This window comes from Numenius arquata, chromosome 20, assembly GCF_964106895.1.
Source record: "Numenius arquata chromosome 20, bNumArq3.hap1.1, whole genome shotgun sequence".
In the NCBI taxonomy this organism is placed as follows: Eukaryota; Metazoa; Chordata; class Aves; order Charadriiformes; family Scolopacidae; genus Numenius; species Numenius arquata.
This window is the reverse complement of record NC_133595.1, coordinates 3,039,035-3,056,047: the sequence shown is the minus strand read 5'-3', so window position 1 is coordinate 3,056,047 and position 17,013 is coordinate 3,039,035. Positions and strand designations below refer to the sequence as shown.

General features: G+C 40.5%; 1 protein-coding gene across 2 annotated transcripts in view; it reads left to right on the top strand.

The window, feature by feature from the left end:
- The window catches only part of PRDM2 (PR/SET domain 2), a 57,854-nt gene extending 50,304 nt beyond the window's left edge, over positions 1–7,550 (top strand). Inside the window, exons 8-9 of one of the 2 annotated variants that reach the window (XM_074161796.1) lie at positions 39–4,410; positions 6,376–7,550. In XM_074161796.1, coding sequence (XP_074017897.1) covers positions 39–4,410; positions 6,376–6,388 — 4,385 coding nt within the window. In that variant the 3' untranslated portion in view covers positions 6,389–7,550. Of the gene's footprint in view, positions 1–38; positions 5,137–6,375 lie in introns of those variants that run through there. The other variant, XM_074161798.1, reaches the window with a different exon arrangement.
- The last annotated feature ends 9,463 nt before the right edge of the window (positions 7,551–17,013 follow it).

Genomic DNA, 17,013 nt, shown 5'->3' with positions numbered 1-17,013 from the left:
AATGATTCATGCTTTTCTTTTCATACTTTGTGTGTCAGGTCATAAAGAGGAAGATGAAACACCTTCTGTTTCTGCTGTGCTGTCCCTGGAACAAACAGCTGTGATTCAGGAAATGGTAAACCAAGATGTACTTCCAAAGCTGATGATCCCCAGTCCTACCAGTGAACTACAAATAGTGACTGAAGACAAACAAGGAGAAGCAATAAACTGTGCATCAGATGATTTAGATGATGATGAAGAGGAGGACGATGACGAAGAGGAAGATGAAGATGAGATAGAAGATACCAGTATGCCTAAAGAAAATGCTGAAATGCCTTTGATATGTGAAGAAAAGTTAGACTCTATGGAAGAGCAAAAGAGTACGTCGGAAGAATCTCCAGAAAGCTCTCCAAAGAAAAAACTGGTTGTGAAAATTCCAAAAGCGAGAGGTGAATCAAATGGTGATGTTCAGGAAACTTTCATGTTTCCCTGCCAGCATTGTGAGAGGAAGTTTACAACAAAGCAAGGACTTGAACGCCACATGCACATCCATATCTCTACTATTAACCATGCTTTCAAGTGTCGATACTGTGGGAAAGCCTTTGGTACTCAAATTAACAGGCGAAGACATGAGCGACGCCATGAGGCAGGGCCAAAAAGGAAACCGTTCTTAACACTAACATCATCACAACACTTGGATAACGTTGCTGATAACCAAGTAATTGTGGATGATGGTCTTAAAGATGACCTGAACGTTTCCAGTCTTGTGCAAGACTCTGTTGTCTTGGATTCTGAGAAAGTTTCCCAAGAAATGTCAAACTCTGCTTTTGCTGAAGAAAATAAGGAACCCAAAGAATTGCACCCATGCAAATACTGCAAAAAGGTTTTTGGAACTCACACCAACATGCGGAGGCATCAGCGTAGGGTTCATGAGCGTCATCTTATTCCCAAAGGTGTCAGAAGAAAAGGATACTTTACTGAAGAGCCACCGCTTCAAACAGAGCAGGCCCCACCAGTGCAGAGTGTATATATCGCAAGTACAGAAATAGAAGAGGAAGGTGAAGTAGATGATGTCTATATTATGGATATTTCCAGCAATATCTCTGAAAATTTAAATTATTATATTGATGGCAAAATTCAGTCCAACAGCAGCACTAGCAATTGTGATGTGATTCAGATGGAGTCCAACTCTGCAGACTTGTATGGACTAAATTGTATTATCAGTCCAGTCACGGTGGAGATCTCCTCAAATTTAAAGGTTACACAAACGCACATGAATGAACCGCCCAAGGAACCCTCGAGCAGTGGGAGCAATGAATCCAAAAAGAGAAGAACTGCCAGCCCTCCTCTTGTACCAAAAATAAAAACTGAAATAGACCCAGAACCCGTAACTCCTACTAGTTCTTTAAATGTCCCTCTTAGCATTTCAACAGAAAGCTTACCTTTTCATAAAGAAAAAGGTGTCTATTTGTCATCAAAATTGAAACAGCTTCTTCAGACGCAGGACAGCACGAAGATAACTCCGCCAAGTGAAATCCCTAAACTAGGACCTTCTGTTACATCATCGCCTATTTTGCCTCCAGTATCCAGTAGATTTAAAAGAAGGACCAGTTCTCCTCCCAGTTCTCCACAGCACAGCCCAGTACTTCGAGACTTTGTCAAATCAGGTGAGGGAAAAACTGTGTGGAATGATAATATTCGGAGTTCAAAAATGCCAAAGTTGGAAAGCCACAGCAACTCACCTGCTTGGAGCCTGACTGGAAGGGAGGAAAAAGAGACTTTGAGCCCTCTTTGCTTCGAAGACTATAAAATATCAAAAGACTGGACAGCAGCTCCGACTTTCGGCAATGTGTGCAACCAGCAGCCTCTGGATTTATCTAGTGGTGTGAAACAAAGGTCTGATGTCAAAAATAAGAATCAGGTTCCCTGGGAATCTGTTTTAGATTTAAGTGTGCATAAGAAGCCTTGCAGCGATGCTGAAATTAGGGAATATAAAGAAAATTCCATACAGCCAACCTGCAGCGGTGTTAAAAAGAAGAAACCAACCACTTGCATGTTACAGAAGGTTCTGCTAAACGAGTACAATGGCACGGATGCAGCCACAGACAGCACGCTCGCTGTAAACAAGAGTGCGAGCCCAAGCAAATCCCTGGAGCCTCAGGCGGAACCTGACGTGGATCCCAGTCTGTCTGCATCGGCTTCTGCTGACACTCAGCCCCTTAGTTCCTCTGTTTCCCCGGTGCCACAGGCATCTGCTGCACCCTCCATGTGCCAGCTGCCTCCTTTGTTAACACCAACCCATCCTCCGTCCCCACCGCCCTGCCCGCCTGTCTTAACAGTCGCTACATCGCCTCCTCCCCTTCTTCCAACGATGCCGTTATCAATTCCAGATGTCTCTGCCAGTGCCACTAACACCTCTTCTTGCCCATCACCGCTTTCTAACACTACTACCCAGTCCCCACTACCGGTTCTTTCACCGACTGTGTCTCCTTCTCCATCTCCTGTTCCTTCTGTTGAACCTCTTATTTCTGCTGCATCGCCTGGTCCTCCCACGCTCTCTTCCTCATCTTCCTCCTCCTCTTCCTCCTCTTTCTCCTCCTCTTCATCTTCATCATCTCCGTCTCCACCTCCTCTTTCTGTAGTTTCTTCTGTTGTTTCCTCTGCTGATAATCTTGAAAATACTCTCCCAATAATAAAACAGGAAGAAGCTGAACACGAACAACAGAAAGCGAGAGAAGATCCTCATACTTCAAGCGAATCAGGAGTAGTGCAGGAAACATTCAATAAAAGCTTTGTGTGCAATGTCTGTGAATCACCTTTCCTTTCTATTAAAGACCTAACGAAGCATTTATCTGTTCATGCTGAAGAATGGCCCTTCAAATGTGAATTCTGTGTACAGCTTTTTAGGGATAAAACAGACTTGTCGGAACATCGCTTTCTGCTTCATGGCGTAGGAAATATCTTTGTTTGCTCGGTCTGTAAAAAGGAATTTGCTTTTTTGTGCAATTTGCAACAGCATCAGCGGGATCTCCATCCAGACAAAGAGTGCACACATCATGAGTTTGAAAGTGGGACTTTGAGACCCCAGAATTTTACTGACCCCAGTAAGGCCAATGTGGAGCACATGCAGAGCCTGCCAGAAGATTCTTTGGAACCTTCTAAAGAGGAGGAGGATGAAGATTTAAATGATTCCTCCGAAGAGCTTTATACTACTATAAAGATAATGGCTTCTGGAGTAAAATCTAAAGATCCGGATGTTCGTATGGGCCTCAATCAACACTACCCGAGCTTTAAACCACCTCCATTTCAGTATCACCATCGTAATCCTATGGGTATTGGAGTTACTGCGACGAACTTCACTACCCACAATATTCCACAGACTTTTACTACTGCCATTCGATGCACAAAATGTGGGAAAAGTGTTGATAACATGCCCGAGTTACACAAACACATCTTGGCCTGTGCATCTGCCAGCGATAAAAAGAGATACACACCTAAAAAAAACCCAGTACCACTGAAACAGACAGTGCAGCCTAAGAACGGCATGGTTGTCATAGCCGGCCCTGGAAAGAATGCCTTCAGACGAATGGGTCAGCCTAAAAGACTTAATTTCAATGTTGAGATTAGCAAAATGTCCTCAAATAAACTAAAAATAAGTGCATTGAAAAAGAAAAACCAGCTTGTTCAGAAAGCTATCTTGCAAAAAAAGAAATCTGCCCAGCAGAAGGCAGAATTGAAAAGTAATTCATCCGAGTCAGACCCTCACATCTGCCCCTACTGTAACAGAGAGTTTACTTATATTGGAAGTTTGAATAAGCACGCGTCATACAGCTGTCCCAAAAAACCCATCTCTCCCTCCTCTAAAAAGAATTCTTCAAAAAAAAGTGCAAGTTCTTCTTCACCTGCGAGCAGTGAAAAAGGCAACAACCAGCGCAGGCGAACGGCAGATGCGGAAATCAAAATGCAGAGCATGCAGCCGCACTTGGGCAAGACGAGAGCGCGAACCTCAGGACCCGCACAAATCCAGCTTCCCTCTGCATCCTTCAAATCAAAACAAAACGTTAAATTTGTACCTCCCATGCGGTCTAAAAAGCCAAATTCGTCTTCGTCATTGAGGAACTCTAGTCCTGTAAGAGTGTCCAAAATGTCCCATGTTGATGGGAAAAAAACTAAGGTCGCTAAGAACGGTTCCTCTGGAATCTCAAGCAAAGCGTCCCGGAAATTGCACGTCAGAATACAAAGGAACAATAAAGCTGGATTGCCAAGCAAGGCTGCTGTGGCAAGTAAGAAAAAGGCAGACAGATTCACTGTAAAATCTCGAGAGAGGATTGGAGGACCTATTACCCGAAGCCTACAGCAGGCGGCAAATGCAGAGGCAGCAGAAAACAAAAGAGATGAAAGCAGTACAAAGCAAGAACTAAAAGATTTCAGGTAAGCATTTCATTTGAAGTTGAAACAACACAGGAACACGTTGCTTGCTGTTTTGCCAATTTTCTTGGTCTTTTTTGAGTTTCTCATACTTAAATAAAACAAAAAAGGTTGCATTTCCGAAACCATGGTTAAGTAGCTCAGTTGTGCTGAGGTATGATGTACATACTTGATGCATTTTGTCATGCTGTCATGAAATAATACATAGTTTGTATAGAGAATGTCTTTAATTATAAACTGAATTTAAAAGTCTGGAAAAAAAAATGTCAATACCTGAGTGCAAATAAACTGAACGTCATTAAACTTCATGTTATTGGAGACAATGACCTTGTATTTGGTATCTTAACGTATATGGTGGCCCCAAGTCATTCTAGATTGAGTTTGTGGCGGTTCACTGAGCTAAAAATCATGACTGCATTTTTTACTCACTAAAATAACTTGCGTTGTTGGTTTTTAATAAAAAACATTTTATGCATATCGTATAAAAAAAACCCCATGACCAAATACTTCAAAAATGTATGTGCATACTAATTGAATCAGATCATTAAATATTTTAATATAAGGGAAATAGACATGTAAGAAAAGTTACATGAACATGTAAATTTGTTAGAAGTATCATGCTTTTATGTTTCAGTATAAACAAATTTTATAATTAAAGTTCTATTTCTTTTTTGAGAAGAAGCATTTTAATCACAAGAAAGGGTAATACTTCAATAAATAAATAAAATCTTACTCTACGTGCCTGAGTCCCGATTTACGTCTTCATGTAGTCTCTCAAATCAGTAGGGTATTTTGCAAACGGTTTATGACTTTCATTAGCACGTTCCTGCCCTGTTATTCTTGGAAATAGGTGTCTGATTTACTGAGTTACTTTCACAAAGCTCACTGGTAATTAAGAGATGTTTTGGTTTTGCTAATTGCAGTGCGTGGCTATGATTAACACCAGATTTATGGCTGAAGGTAGTATTTTTTTATCAAAGAAATTGATAGGGGAGGAGGGGGAGGCACTGGCAGCCTCCATTAGAACAAGTGTCCCCCAGTAGAATTTGTCACCAAGTGTCCAAATCCAGACTGTTCGCAGCTTGTGTGTCCTACGGTGAGGACCTCCAAGGTGAAAATGTTGAGGAAATACTTTGTAAAGTAAAGGTTCAATATAACTGAATTATTTCCAGTGCTAGAGAGGAATTTGACTTTAAAATAGTCAATACCCAAATTAGGATGTGTTGAAGGAGGAAGATGCTACTGGAATTTGGAGACTAATGGTGTAAAAAAATGCCTTTAAGGAACAAGAAATGTCTACCAGGCCCATTCTCTTGGGACATACACATCTTCACATTACTTAATTCTCATCAACTGCTCTCTTAATGTTACATGTGAAACTGGATTTTACATGATGCCAGAACAGATCAGTAGAATTTGAAGCCAGAATGACACATTTTTCCATCTAAATTAATCATTTGACCTTAAGCAAAGTAACCGAGTAGTTGGAAATCTGTGCATATGGAAATTGTTTAATAGCATTTGGGGTAAATAACAGTTTACCTGGGGGCAAGATTTCCTTGACTGTCTCAAATACTGTTAGTTTGCTTTGGCAGCTTGCAGTCCTTCCTGGTTTAATGAGTAGTTACGTTAGAAGAATTCTTGCTTTTCGTTTCTGAAATCATGTTCATAAATCTAGATTCCTCAACTTTTTTTTTTATATCAAGAATATATCATGAAGAGTATTTTGCCTTCATACATTAATGTCAGCACAGGCTAATTGCACTTCTGCTCTGTAGGCACTGTGGGGTTGTGGGGTTCTTTTTCCCCCAGGAAATCTTAATCCTTAATATTTTTTTCAAGACTCGCTTTATGTAATATTTGTCTCCAGATTTGTTTCTCACCTTTCAGTTTTTCTGTGTAAACATACTCCGTTCACAAATAGTTTGTTTTGTCATTTATCTTCAGTTTTTGTTTCTTATTTTCTAGGAATCTCCTGTAAAAACAAAACAAACAAACAAAAAAAAATCCCTTAATGACATGGTAGAGCTGGTGCATGCTCAACTTAGGATAAGCACTACGCCAATGGATGTGAAATCCACCAAGCTTGCGAAACCAGCTGAAGCTGACTCACAGTCATAAAATTGCCTGCAGGCTTCTTGCTAATATTCAGTGTCAGGCGTAGATTTTATTTTATTTTATTTTTTTTCTTATTTCATGCCTGACGCACATGCTGGGCTACAGGATGATTCAGATAAGAGAAGGGTACTATTAAAAACAGAACAAAACCCACGTGAAACCATCAAAAGAAATGGTGGGATTAATGAAACCAAATCTTTTGCTCTCGTGTTTGCTTCAATCCTGGTTTTGTCCGTACCTTCGTGAATGGCATACAGACAGTTCAGTTGTGTACTTGGCAAAGCAGGTTCCTTAATCTTGTCAATAATTCAGTGTAGATTCAGGGACAACAAATGTTGCTGCACTCAAAAGTATTTTTGTCATGTATTAAGTCTCTTAAAGCTTTTGTCTAAATGAATCTGTAGAGGCCAACTTAACGTGGCAGTTTCCTTTTCTTCCCACCTTCTCCTCACCTTCCGAGTCTCTTAGATGTTCAGCATACAGTGGGAAACAGCCTGATTTGGATGTTTTATGGATTTTTCCAAATTCCTATTTATACATGCAAATGAAACTTTATATAGCAATGAAATACCGGTATCAGTTTCTAAATACCATAGATATAATGAATTCAGTGTATCTTTTTATTGAAGAGAAGGCTAGACCAGGACTACGTACCTGTATATTTTGAAAGTTAAATATATAATTACTCTAAAAGGTCGTACACCTCTATCTAATAACTTAAGACAACAAATTGGTCTGTTGTTCATAACAGCTTTTTATGGAAATGCCGTTTGTCACGTGTTCATAGAGCTTTCAAGGTTAATGACAGAATTGATGGAAAGTGACTAGTTTCTTTATACAGCCACCCCTTTTATTTTTTGTTCTTGACTTAAAAAGTAATCTACCTCTTAAAATTTGTAGTTTAATACTTGTTTGGTGAATTTGTGCCACTTTAACTTTCACTTTCACTATCATTCCCATTTTGTTACATTTCTGTTATGGGGACTTTATGTTGAAATATTGTATAAAGCATTTGTAGCAAGTTTAAAAAAATAAAATATTTAAAATTATTTAAATTGTTTTGGACACTTCAATTGTACTATATGTGATTTACATTTTACATTAATTTCATTTTGTTTTCATTTTGGGTTGTTAATCTTGGAGCATGTTCCTGTATTAAAAGTTTGCTGTTAGTTATATTGTTTCTTCTATTGGAGAGTGATATAAAGACTATTCTAATGCAAACATTAAAAATTACAATTTGACATAAAAGTGGGGTTGTCATTGCTTTTGAACACTGTAGCCTTGCTGAAGATACTGTACATGCAGGTAAGCAACTGAAGAGGGATTTTTTTCCTCCATCATGGAAGTTGCAGATGTATTAAAGAGTCACTGTGGTGTTGCAAGCACTTAATGACCAACTAGATGGAACTATCCTGACACATTTTATATAACTGTAACCAATAAAGTAAACTTTTTAAAAACTTGTTGGAAACTTGCGTTTTGTATGGAAACCAGATGTACCCCGAAAAATGAAACAATTTCACTGAATTTTTTTAGAGTTGGAAGGGACAATGTACATCTAGAAGGAATTAAGTGTGCTTGCAGCCTTTAGTTGCCTACACCCAGCTCACTGGAACAATTTTAGACCAATTTGACACTTCTGAGTTAGTCTTAGATTTTATTTTTTTTAATTGTGGGCATTGGCACAGTTAATAAATTTAAACTATTTTACTTAAAATTGCGCACACCGTTTCAACTTTTCCTGGTATTGTGGTAGTCTAATTTTATATGCTTTAAACTTGTGAAATAGTTTAATTTTAAAAAAATCATGGAAATACGTTTGGCTCTGAGAATTTTGGAATCACACAGAATCACAGAAGGGTAGGGGTTGGAAGGCACCAATAGAGAGAGATCATCTAATCCAGCCCCAAATGTCGTGTTCCACCACCAAGACACACATTCTGCCTCCTGCAGTGGGGCTGGAAGCATCTGTGTCCGTATTAGTGTGGCAGTTGGATGCAGTAATTACAGTATTACAGTAGCCCATTTCTTAGCGTATTCATTACTCATCTAGTAGTAAGTTAATATTTTATGTAGCTGTCTGTTCAAATTAATCCTTCTGTTTGAGTAACATTCTTTGGCAAGAACTCCCTGTTTGTTTTCTCATGTGATATGTCATTCCTTGAACATGTTATCCTCTCCGTAACTAAGTTTTTTTCTGAATTTTTAACTGATAGAGAAAACCTGGCACGGTGATGCAGAAGTTCTAACATTGAGTGTTTGTGCAGGCACATCTGCTTTGTGATAATAAACACTGCGGTTTGATGGTTGCACCACGATTAAAGAGGTGAATTCTTAGTCTGTCTTACAGCAGCAATTATATCAATTAGATGGCAGGACAGCCACAGTGAAGTTTTTAGTATTTATAAGGTTTTTACTATATTTACCTAAGTCAAACCATTTTGTTTTGGATACCCATAGTTGTATTTGGATACTTAATAACAATTAGGAAACATGAAAAAAAGGTGAAAACTCTCCTGTGGTTTTGAAGTTCCTGAGGGTGGGACGTGAACTTACCCTTCGCTAGTCATTTCACATCTTCCTTCTGGTACTGAGAGCTGAAGTCCCCATTGTGTTTGGTCTTACTGCAGTCTCGGCATTTTCATCCCCTTGTAATGATTTATTAGAGAGATCTAGCAGTGAACTCATCATAAATAAACCAGCTCCCTTAAACCTTCCTTAATATTATGGCAGAAATCGCATTGCCATTGTCTTTTCTGTTTCTCTGCCATGGTATTAAATCCTGTTGTGTCCCAGGGATGTTGCCACCTTGAGAAGGTTCACACACGTTCGTACACACCAGTTCTCAAGTGAAGGGATGGAGATCTGTATCCCTAAATGAGCTCATCATAAAGGAAGAAGTTTCATTCCTAAATAAATAGACTTCTCATCACAGATAGGAAACCGACAACTTTTATAGTTACTATTACATCTCATCTGCATAATTGCATTTCTATGGCTTTTATAGCTGCCTCTTTATGATCTGAATGCGATGATGAAGCTGTAACGATGCCCATGAAGTGCTGACATTTCTTGAAATGCATCCAAACAGGCGATGGAAACAATTAAACTTGTCCTGTTTGCAGAGACCGACTGCCGTGCCGGTCAGCTTAATAATAACAGCGATGCTGAAGTGTGAATGGAGATGGGAGATCTAACACATTGTGTTTACCTTTCCTTCCCCCCCCTTGTTATCCATTTTGCTAGAAGGAGTTAAAACCAGCTTGCATCAGGGAATGTCTGAAGCGTGTTGAAGCCTGGATGTTAGGAGAGAGTCCGGGTGACGCAGCCAGGTCCCTGCACAGAGTGTCCTGCCTTGCCCTGTGAGCGCTGCCTGTGGTTAATTGAGGCTGGTGTATCTCTGGTACTAGGTTTTGTTGGCATTTTGTATTGTAAGCCTTTTATTTGAAGTGTCCTGGTTTAGTTCCTGATTATTTTCATTAGGGAGATGTCACAGAAAACGAGATCCTGGCAATTCGATGTGTAAATTTTAATTTCAAATTTGGAAATGAATAGCAATCCTTTCACTCCCTGAGGTTTGTGACTTTGGTTCCAAAATTTTAGTGGAATCAAGTTCAGCTGAGCAGCTCAGTTGCAAGTGATAACCTGTGACAGACAAATAGCTTGTGAAGGACCTTAAAAAGAGAACTTGGAGGACCTTACGTACTAATTCTAGTGTTTATTTACTGAAAGTGAGATCTATATGAGCCACGTGATATTCTGCTGTTCGTGATGAAAGTGAGCTAAAGGATAGATTCTGAACAAGAAGTGCATGCTGTTTCGGATCTGAGCTTTTGTGGTAAGTGAATTATGAGAAAGAGGTAAACTTCCACATCTTCTGGTTAATTAAATAAGCTGGTAAAGAGTTGGAAACAAATGCTTGGGATGAGCATGAAATTTCCTAGTAGTAACTGAAGATATTTTGATACCAATGTAGAGCAAAGCTGATTTTAAGTCACCACTAAACAGTATTTTTTGTATTAATACTTACAGAATTAATACCAGGTCATGTTTGGTGTTTTTAAGCTGGAGCTGGAGTTTTGAAAAGCACTCAACAGTTGGATGCACAAATCTTATGGAAGTTTAATGGGAACTCTGTAAAGCTTCGCCTACGCGGCCACAATAATCTGAATTATTTTTTAAAGTGGATTGTTTCATCTAAACTTTTTGGACGGACGGTTCTCCAGTATCCAGTGAACTGGGAGCTAAATGCTGCTCGAAAGAGATGCTTTAGAAAATTCTAGGGAATAAAAGACAAATTCAAATGCTCAAGAGATTTCAACAAAGCTGGTATGCAGATTGCAGTAAAAAAAGCCATAGTTTGTTTCCTGTTTATGTATGCTATGTGATGCATTTTAATTATATAGCAGCATACTGGATTTTTTTTTGGTAGAACCCATGTAACTTAATTCATAAGGTGGAGCTGCTCTAAAAGCAAACAGCAGCTCCTGAATGGAAGAGGGTTTGGGTACAACCTGCTGGTATTTTTTTTTTTAAGTGGGAAGGTAAGGGAAATAATTCTATTTCAGAGCAAGATGCAAATAAAACTGTAAGAAAGGTGTGATATATGAAATATACTGCTAATGGTCCATTTTACACACCAAATAAGATAATGAAAAGTCAATGCCCAAGTCAGAGGCGATGGGACAAGAGGAAACGGCCTCAAGTTGCGCCAGGGGAGGTTCAGATTGGATATTGGGAAAAATGTTTATGCTGAAAGGGGTTATTAAGCCTTGGAATGGGCTGCCCAGGGAAGTGGCTGAGGCACCATCCCTGGAGGTATTTGAAAGACGGGTTGACGTAGAGCTTAGAGACACGGTTTAGTGATGGTTTTTATCAGAGTTAGGTTGGTGGTTGGACTGGATGATCTTCAAGGTCCCTTCCAGCCTGGACAATTCTATGATTATGATTCTATGAAAAACATTGATGTTGTTTAAGATAGGTCTTTATTCCATACGTGTGAGTGACTTGATTGCATTTTACGTGATGTCTTATGGGTATTTTGTGAGTAAAATTAATCCCAAGGTAACACTCGAGCTGGAGCTGAAGCCGGTGCTGCCTTGTGCTCGTCCCTTACAGTGGGGCAGGGTCCCCACCCACGTGTTTCCAACCCAAATAGAGCATTAGGCCAAGAGCAGGGAAGGAAGTGGTTGGTGTAAAGCACCCAGTGTCTGATACGGGATCCCTACAGGAGGGTTTAGGGTCCCAGTCTGTCTCTGGACCATGGTCTCTTCGGCCACTATCTGCTTTTAAACCTCCTCCTTAGTTAAGAGGAAGCCTTGCTGCTATTGAGTCGCCTCTGGCTGCTGCTTCCCGTGCAGACTTCATCACTTTTCATTCTCAGTTTGCTGATCCTGCATGTTGACTTGTCTTACTAAGTCTCTAAAAATGCTTTTGGTTGGGTGTATTTAAAAGAGAGCGTTGAAATACTGCTTTTTCCCCCTTCCTTTTATTTTTCCTTCCCAGATACAAGGCAGTAAAACACTGAAGCTCAAAAGGAAGCTTGAGCAGGCATCAAGTTGGAGGGAGGCTTTTTCTTCAGAGAGAGCGAGCTGCTTCATTTTCCTAATTTATTCAAAGCTCAAGCGGTTTGTGGAACATCGTATAGTAATCAGCAACATGGGCTTTGTTTGTGTGGATCTCTGCTTATTTTTCGTAAGACTTTTATAAGTTGCACAAGCCGCGCAGGGTCTCTGAGTCATGGTTTGGAGCTGCCAAAGGGTTGTGAGAAACAGCTTTGATTATTCAGCGGGTGATGTTCCATTTTTCAGAATCGCGGGCTCAGCATTCGGGCTGTGCGGTGCGAGGCGGCTTTACGCTGGAGGTGTGCTGCCTTTCCGAGCCACAGCAAAATTCCGACTGGCGCTCAGCCCCGGGTCAGTCAAAAAGGGTTATAATCTTGCTCTGGGAGGGACTGGGCTTCGGCAGCGCCAGGCGGATGGAGCAAAATCTCGCTCTTGGGCAGATCGAATGTGAGCAGCAGGTGGTCGTGTTCCAGCTGTGACTTGATGACAGAATTTATTTAGCGTTTCATTTAGGTGCTGTGTTTTCTGCTAAGCCATTGCGGTGCGGAAGGAGGTAGGAAGATGGGAAATAAGGAATAAGGAATTCTCCCATCCTTATCTGCTTTGAAGAGTTGCACACACACTCAGGCTCTGCTGGAGTCTGACTGAAGTTGTGTTCCCTATTCCTTACGGCAAATGCTTTCACTCGCCTGTATTTTCAGATCAAAAGCCCATTTTGTTCTGTGGTTTCTCTCCGAGATGTGCAGGGCTGAGGGGTCGTACTAGTTCTGCTACCCATCAGTAATCATTTTGAACTCATTTGGAGTAACCATTTCTATATAAAGCTAAATAAAAATCAGCTACAGTCTTCCCTGTGTGTGATAAAGTTTTCTCATTCTTTTTCTGTTCTGAATGTGATTTAGTAGATACAAACTTTTATCAGATTAGATTACTTGACAGTGTAGAACGTGCGTTTTGAGTACTGCTATTTTTAATCCAACATTCTTCACCTTTTGGCTCGCACAATGCTCTGTGCTTCTTTAAAAGGGCAGGAGGATAAATTGCTGATGTGATACTGTTCATCTAAATTTATAGCCCTAGACCAAGATTTCTTAAAGTGACTAATAATTTCTTTGAGCTCAATTTGAAGTACCATCAAGGAGACTGATCTTCTGAAAGCTCAGTAGCCGTCCTCAGTGCCGAATCCCTTTGACTTTAGATCACTGGCTGCCTTTGAAAATCTAGTTATGTTTAAGTAAAATGGTATTGATAGATTAATTTTAGGTGGTTCCCCAGGTGAGTTGTAGGCATGGTATGAGATTTTTTTTCCAACGGTTCTCCGTGTTGGTTTGGTGTCCATCGCTGAAATTAATAGTCTGAAGCAGGATTTCACTGGGAGTGGAATTAAGTCAACAAATGAAGAAACTTGGAAGTGTAGAGCACCTGCGTGAAACAGAGCAATTTTGGAGTTATTGTGGTAAATTAATGCTACTGTAAAGGTACTAAGTTCTTTGAATGGCTGTGGTTAGAGAGTGCTGCTGGGTATCTTCTGCAGAGCTGAGAATGCAAGGATCTCTGTAACAGGTTTTTCCAGTTTACGTTCATGAAAGGTCTGACCATAAAATCATAATATTCATGTTGTGTCCTTTAGCGTCACGTGATTGCAAGATAAAAGCCTGACGCGATCCAGCTTTTTGACTGCTTTCATAAATAAACGCACGTAAGTCTCAAGATAGCTGCAGTGGAGCATGTTAAAGATGCTTTCTGCATTCTGCTGCTCCCCCACTTTTTATGTCACAGAGGCAGGACTCCTGCAGAAAAGAGAGACATCCTCCTTAAGAAAATTCTATCCACAAACTTTTTTGTCCTGCTAAATATTTTATTTCACTCAAAAAAAAAAAAATTGTTCATGTAATTGGTGCTTGATGTTTTTCCAAGTCCCTGTTTTGTGTATTTACTTTCCCATTAAGCAGGATGCCAGTGCAAGAGAGCACACGCCAGTTGGGTCAGCAACGCAATGTTTTAGTTCTCACTGGGAGCAGAAAGCCCAGAAATCTCATTTATCCTCTCCCCGCGCCCCCCTTGCTTGCCTTCTGGCCTGTAAAATTACCTAGCCTAATTCTGGAAAGCCAGGAATTAAGGCTTAATCATCCACACCTCTCGTATTTTTGTTTTTTTTTTTCCTAGGCAGCCAATTAAATAAGTCAGTCTGTGTCACCTTAGACATCGTTTTATTTAAGAGTAGTAAAGGCTTTTGATAGTATATGTCCCTGACACGTCTGTTTTTAGGAGATACGGTGGAGAGTGTGTGTCTCTGAAATTTTGAACCATGTGCATGGTTGGGTTTTTTTTTGTTTAGATTAGGAGCGTAGAAATATAAGTGCTGCAAGAAAAACATACTTAAATTGAGGTAAAAACGTGAACCTGAATTCTGGGATGACTGCTCTGTTGGCTGAATGTCACTGGTGTGACCAGCAGCCACACCAGGTCGCTCCAGCCTTCGTTCCCACAAGTAACGCGGCTTATTCTTCTGGGACATTTCTAGTGAACTAAACTGGCAACTTGGAAGAATGTTAATTGCACAAGTGCGGTAGAAGACAAGGCAATTTGCATTAAAAATACCAAATGTATTTCGAGAATGTCTGAGGGAAGGGTGTGTGCCAGGAGCTGGCATTTCTCTAGCCGCCTGGTTGGTGTGTGCTGCTCATTTCAAGGGCTCAGTAGCCTGGGAGGGTTTATGGAAATAGGGATTTGGTTTAGACAAATAAGGTGAAACTTCTTAAGTATTCAGGAGACAAGTTAACTTGGGGAAGAGTAATGCAGTGGGACAGGAGAACCTTTGCTTTTGGTCCTGCCTTTGCTTTAAGACTGCAGATTTTCTGGGCGACTTTGGTAAATCACTCTCCTCCTGACTCAGTTCTGCATCTGAAAAATGGGGATTATGGTCCTGACTCACACCACAAAAGACTTTCAGATCCCAGGCTGGGGGAGTGTAATCCTGGGATTTAGGATTTAGTGTATTTTTATTGTAACAAGTCTCACCAAATTCAGTTATTTGTCTCTCTCCTTAGTTAGGGTGTGCTTTCGGTTGAGAGACAGAGGTTTAGGCTGTGTCTACACTTAAAAAAAAAAGCATCCTTTAACTTTTGGTTTAGCTGTATAAGTAGTACATTTACCAAAACAGTTTGTCCTGATGGAAAAGTCCTAGCTGACAGAGAAAACAGTGTAGACGAGTCCCTCTTGCTGCCTGACATTTGGTTTCTGTGCCCTTTTTCTTGCAAGCACGGTATGTTTTATGATGTTATTCCCTTTTTTTTTTTTTATTTCCCCCCTCTTTTTCTGGCTAGGACTGTTCCTAAACAAGAGGTTTGAGGGGGCTGGATGCAGCATGGGCTGTGTTGTCCGTCCCCTGGTGTTGGGTCCAGGCTGCAGACTCCGGGCAGCGCGATGGGGCTGGGGCACAGCCGAGAAAGTCCTTATTGCTGGGCTCCATCGGCACGGGGCCTTCAGGAATCCCTTTTTCTTTTGCCTGTCTCCAGTTTCCCCAGCAAGGGTGATGGCGAAAGCAGGTGCATCGTGACAGCGCTCAAAATAGCCATCTCCATAACTCTTCCTACAGGCGACGGGGGTATTCCAGCTCCCCGCCCCCTCTGAGATGAGCTTGCCTTGCAGACCCAGGGAGTTACTCCTAAAACATCCAGACATCCCTGCCTTTCTTGACACAGGCTCTTTAAAAATAGATTTATCGATCTCGCTTCGGTTTAATATCAGTACAGAGGAGGGCGCTGATTTCCTACGGGCTTTCCCAGAGCGAAGATCACTGGTGCTTTGCCGGGTGGTCTCGGTGCACGGCTAATTGAGAGCAGGATGGAAAGGCAGCAGCGAGAACTCCATTAAGAACTCAATCCCAGTTTCTATCTAGAGAGACAATCCTTTTTTGCCTTTTTCCTCTAGTCCTCAACTTCCATATGATCTATTAGCTTTAAAGCTAGATGAAATTAGGGGGTGAAAGATCCCTTCAGCGTATTGTTTCTGGGGGAGGAATGAGTGGTGTGCGTTTGAAAATGCAGGTCAGATTTTCTCAGATGCTTTGTCTCTTTGGATTTGAGGCTTTTTTTTTTTCCAAGTTTCCCACAGGATCTAGGCATTGGTTCATTGCATGCAATAACACACAGATGTTATTGATTATAGGAGAACTTTTACAAGTCATAATTAATTTTTTGACATTAAGCATTGCTTAAATGGAAACGTTCTAAATAAAAAGAAACTAAAATTTCTCTCTTCTAGTTATAGCAAAGAACTGAAGCCAAACAAACTAAACTTTTTTTGGATATTCTGCTGTTTCCCTTGGTAACAGTCCTTATATAGGACAACAAAATCTGGCTTTTGTTGACTTCCTCATTACCACTTTCTGATTCTTACACACCAGACAAATCCTTCAGTATTAAATTCACAAAGGCTGGAGGGTATGATTTACATACAACAATAACAAAACTTTGGCAGACTGTTTTAACCACAAATTTTAATTTGGAAATAATTGAATTGCTTACTTTTCAGAATTTCTGTGGTGGTGTTTTTTGTGTTGTAATGGAAAATTTTGCACTTTATGCCTAACTTTCCGTTACACTGCACTACAGAATCCCTGTGCGAGGACAAACAATAACCGAAATGTCCTTTAAAGGGTGCGTATTGAACTCTAAAAATAACCTGGAGAAAAAACTAGCTTTTAACTTTTCTTAGACATGTTGTTGCCTAATAAAATTACACGTAAGTAGTCGGTTTTGGTTAGAGTTTTGAAGAATTTGCATACACGAGGTAAGTATGTAATTACCGCACGTAAGGGGGGCGTGCAGGTGCGAGGGGGAGCAGGCATGCGTCTGCACGCACCAAGGAGCTACAGGTATGTGCAAGATAGCAAAAGATGCTGAATTCAAAAACAAAT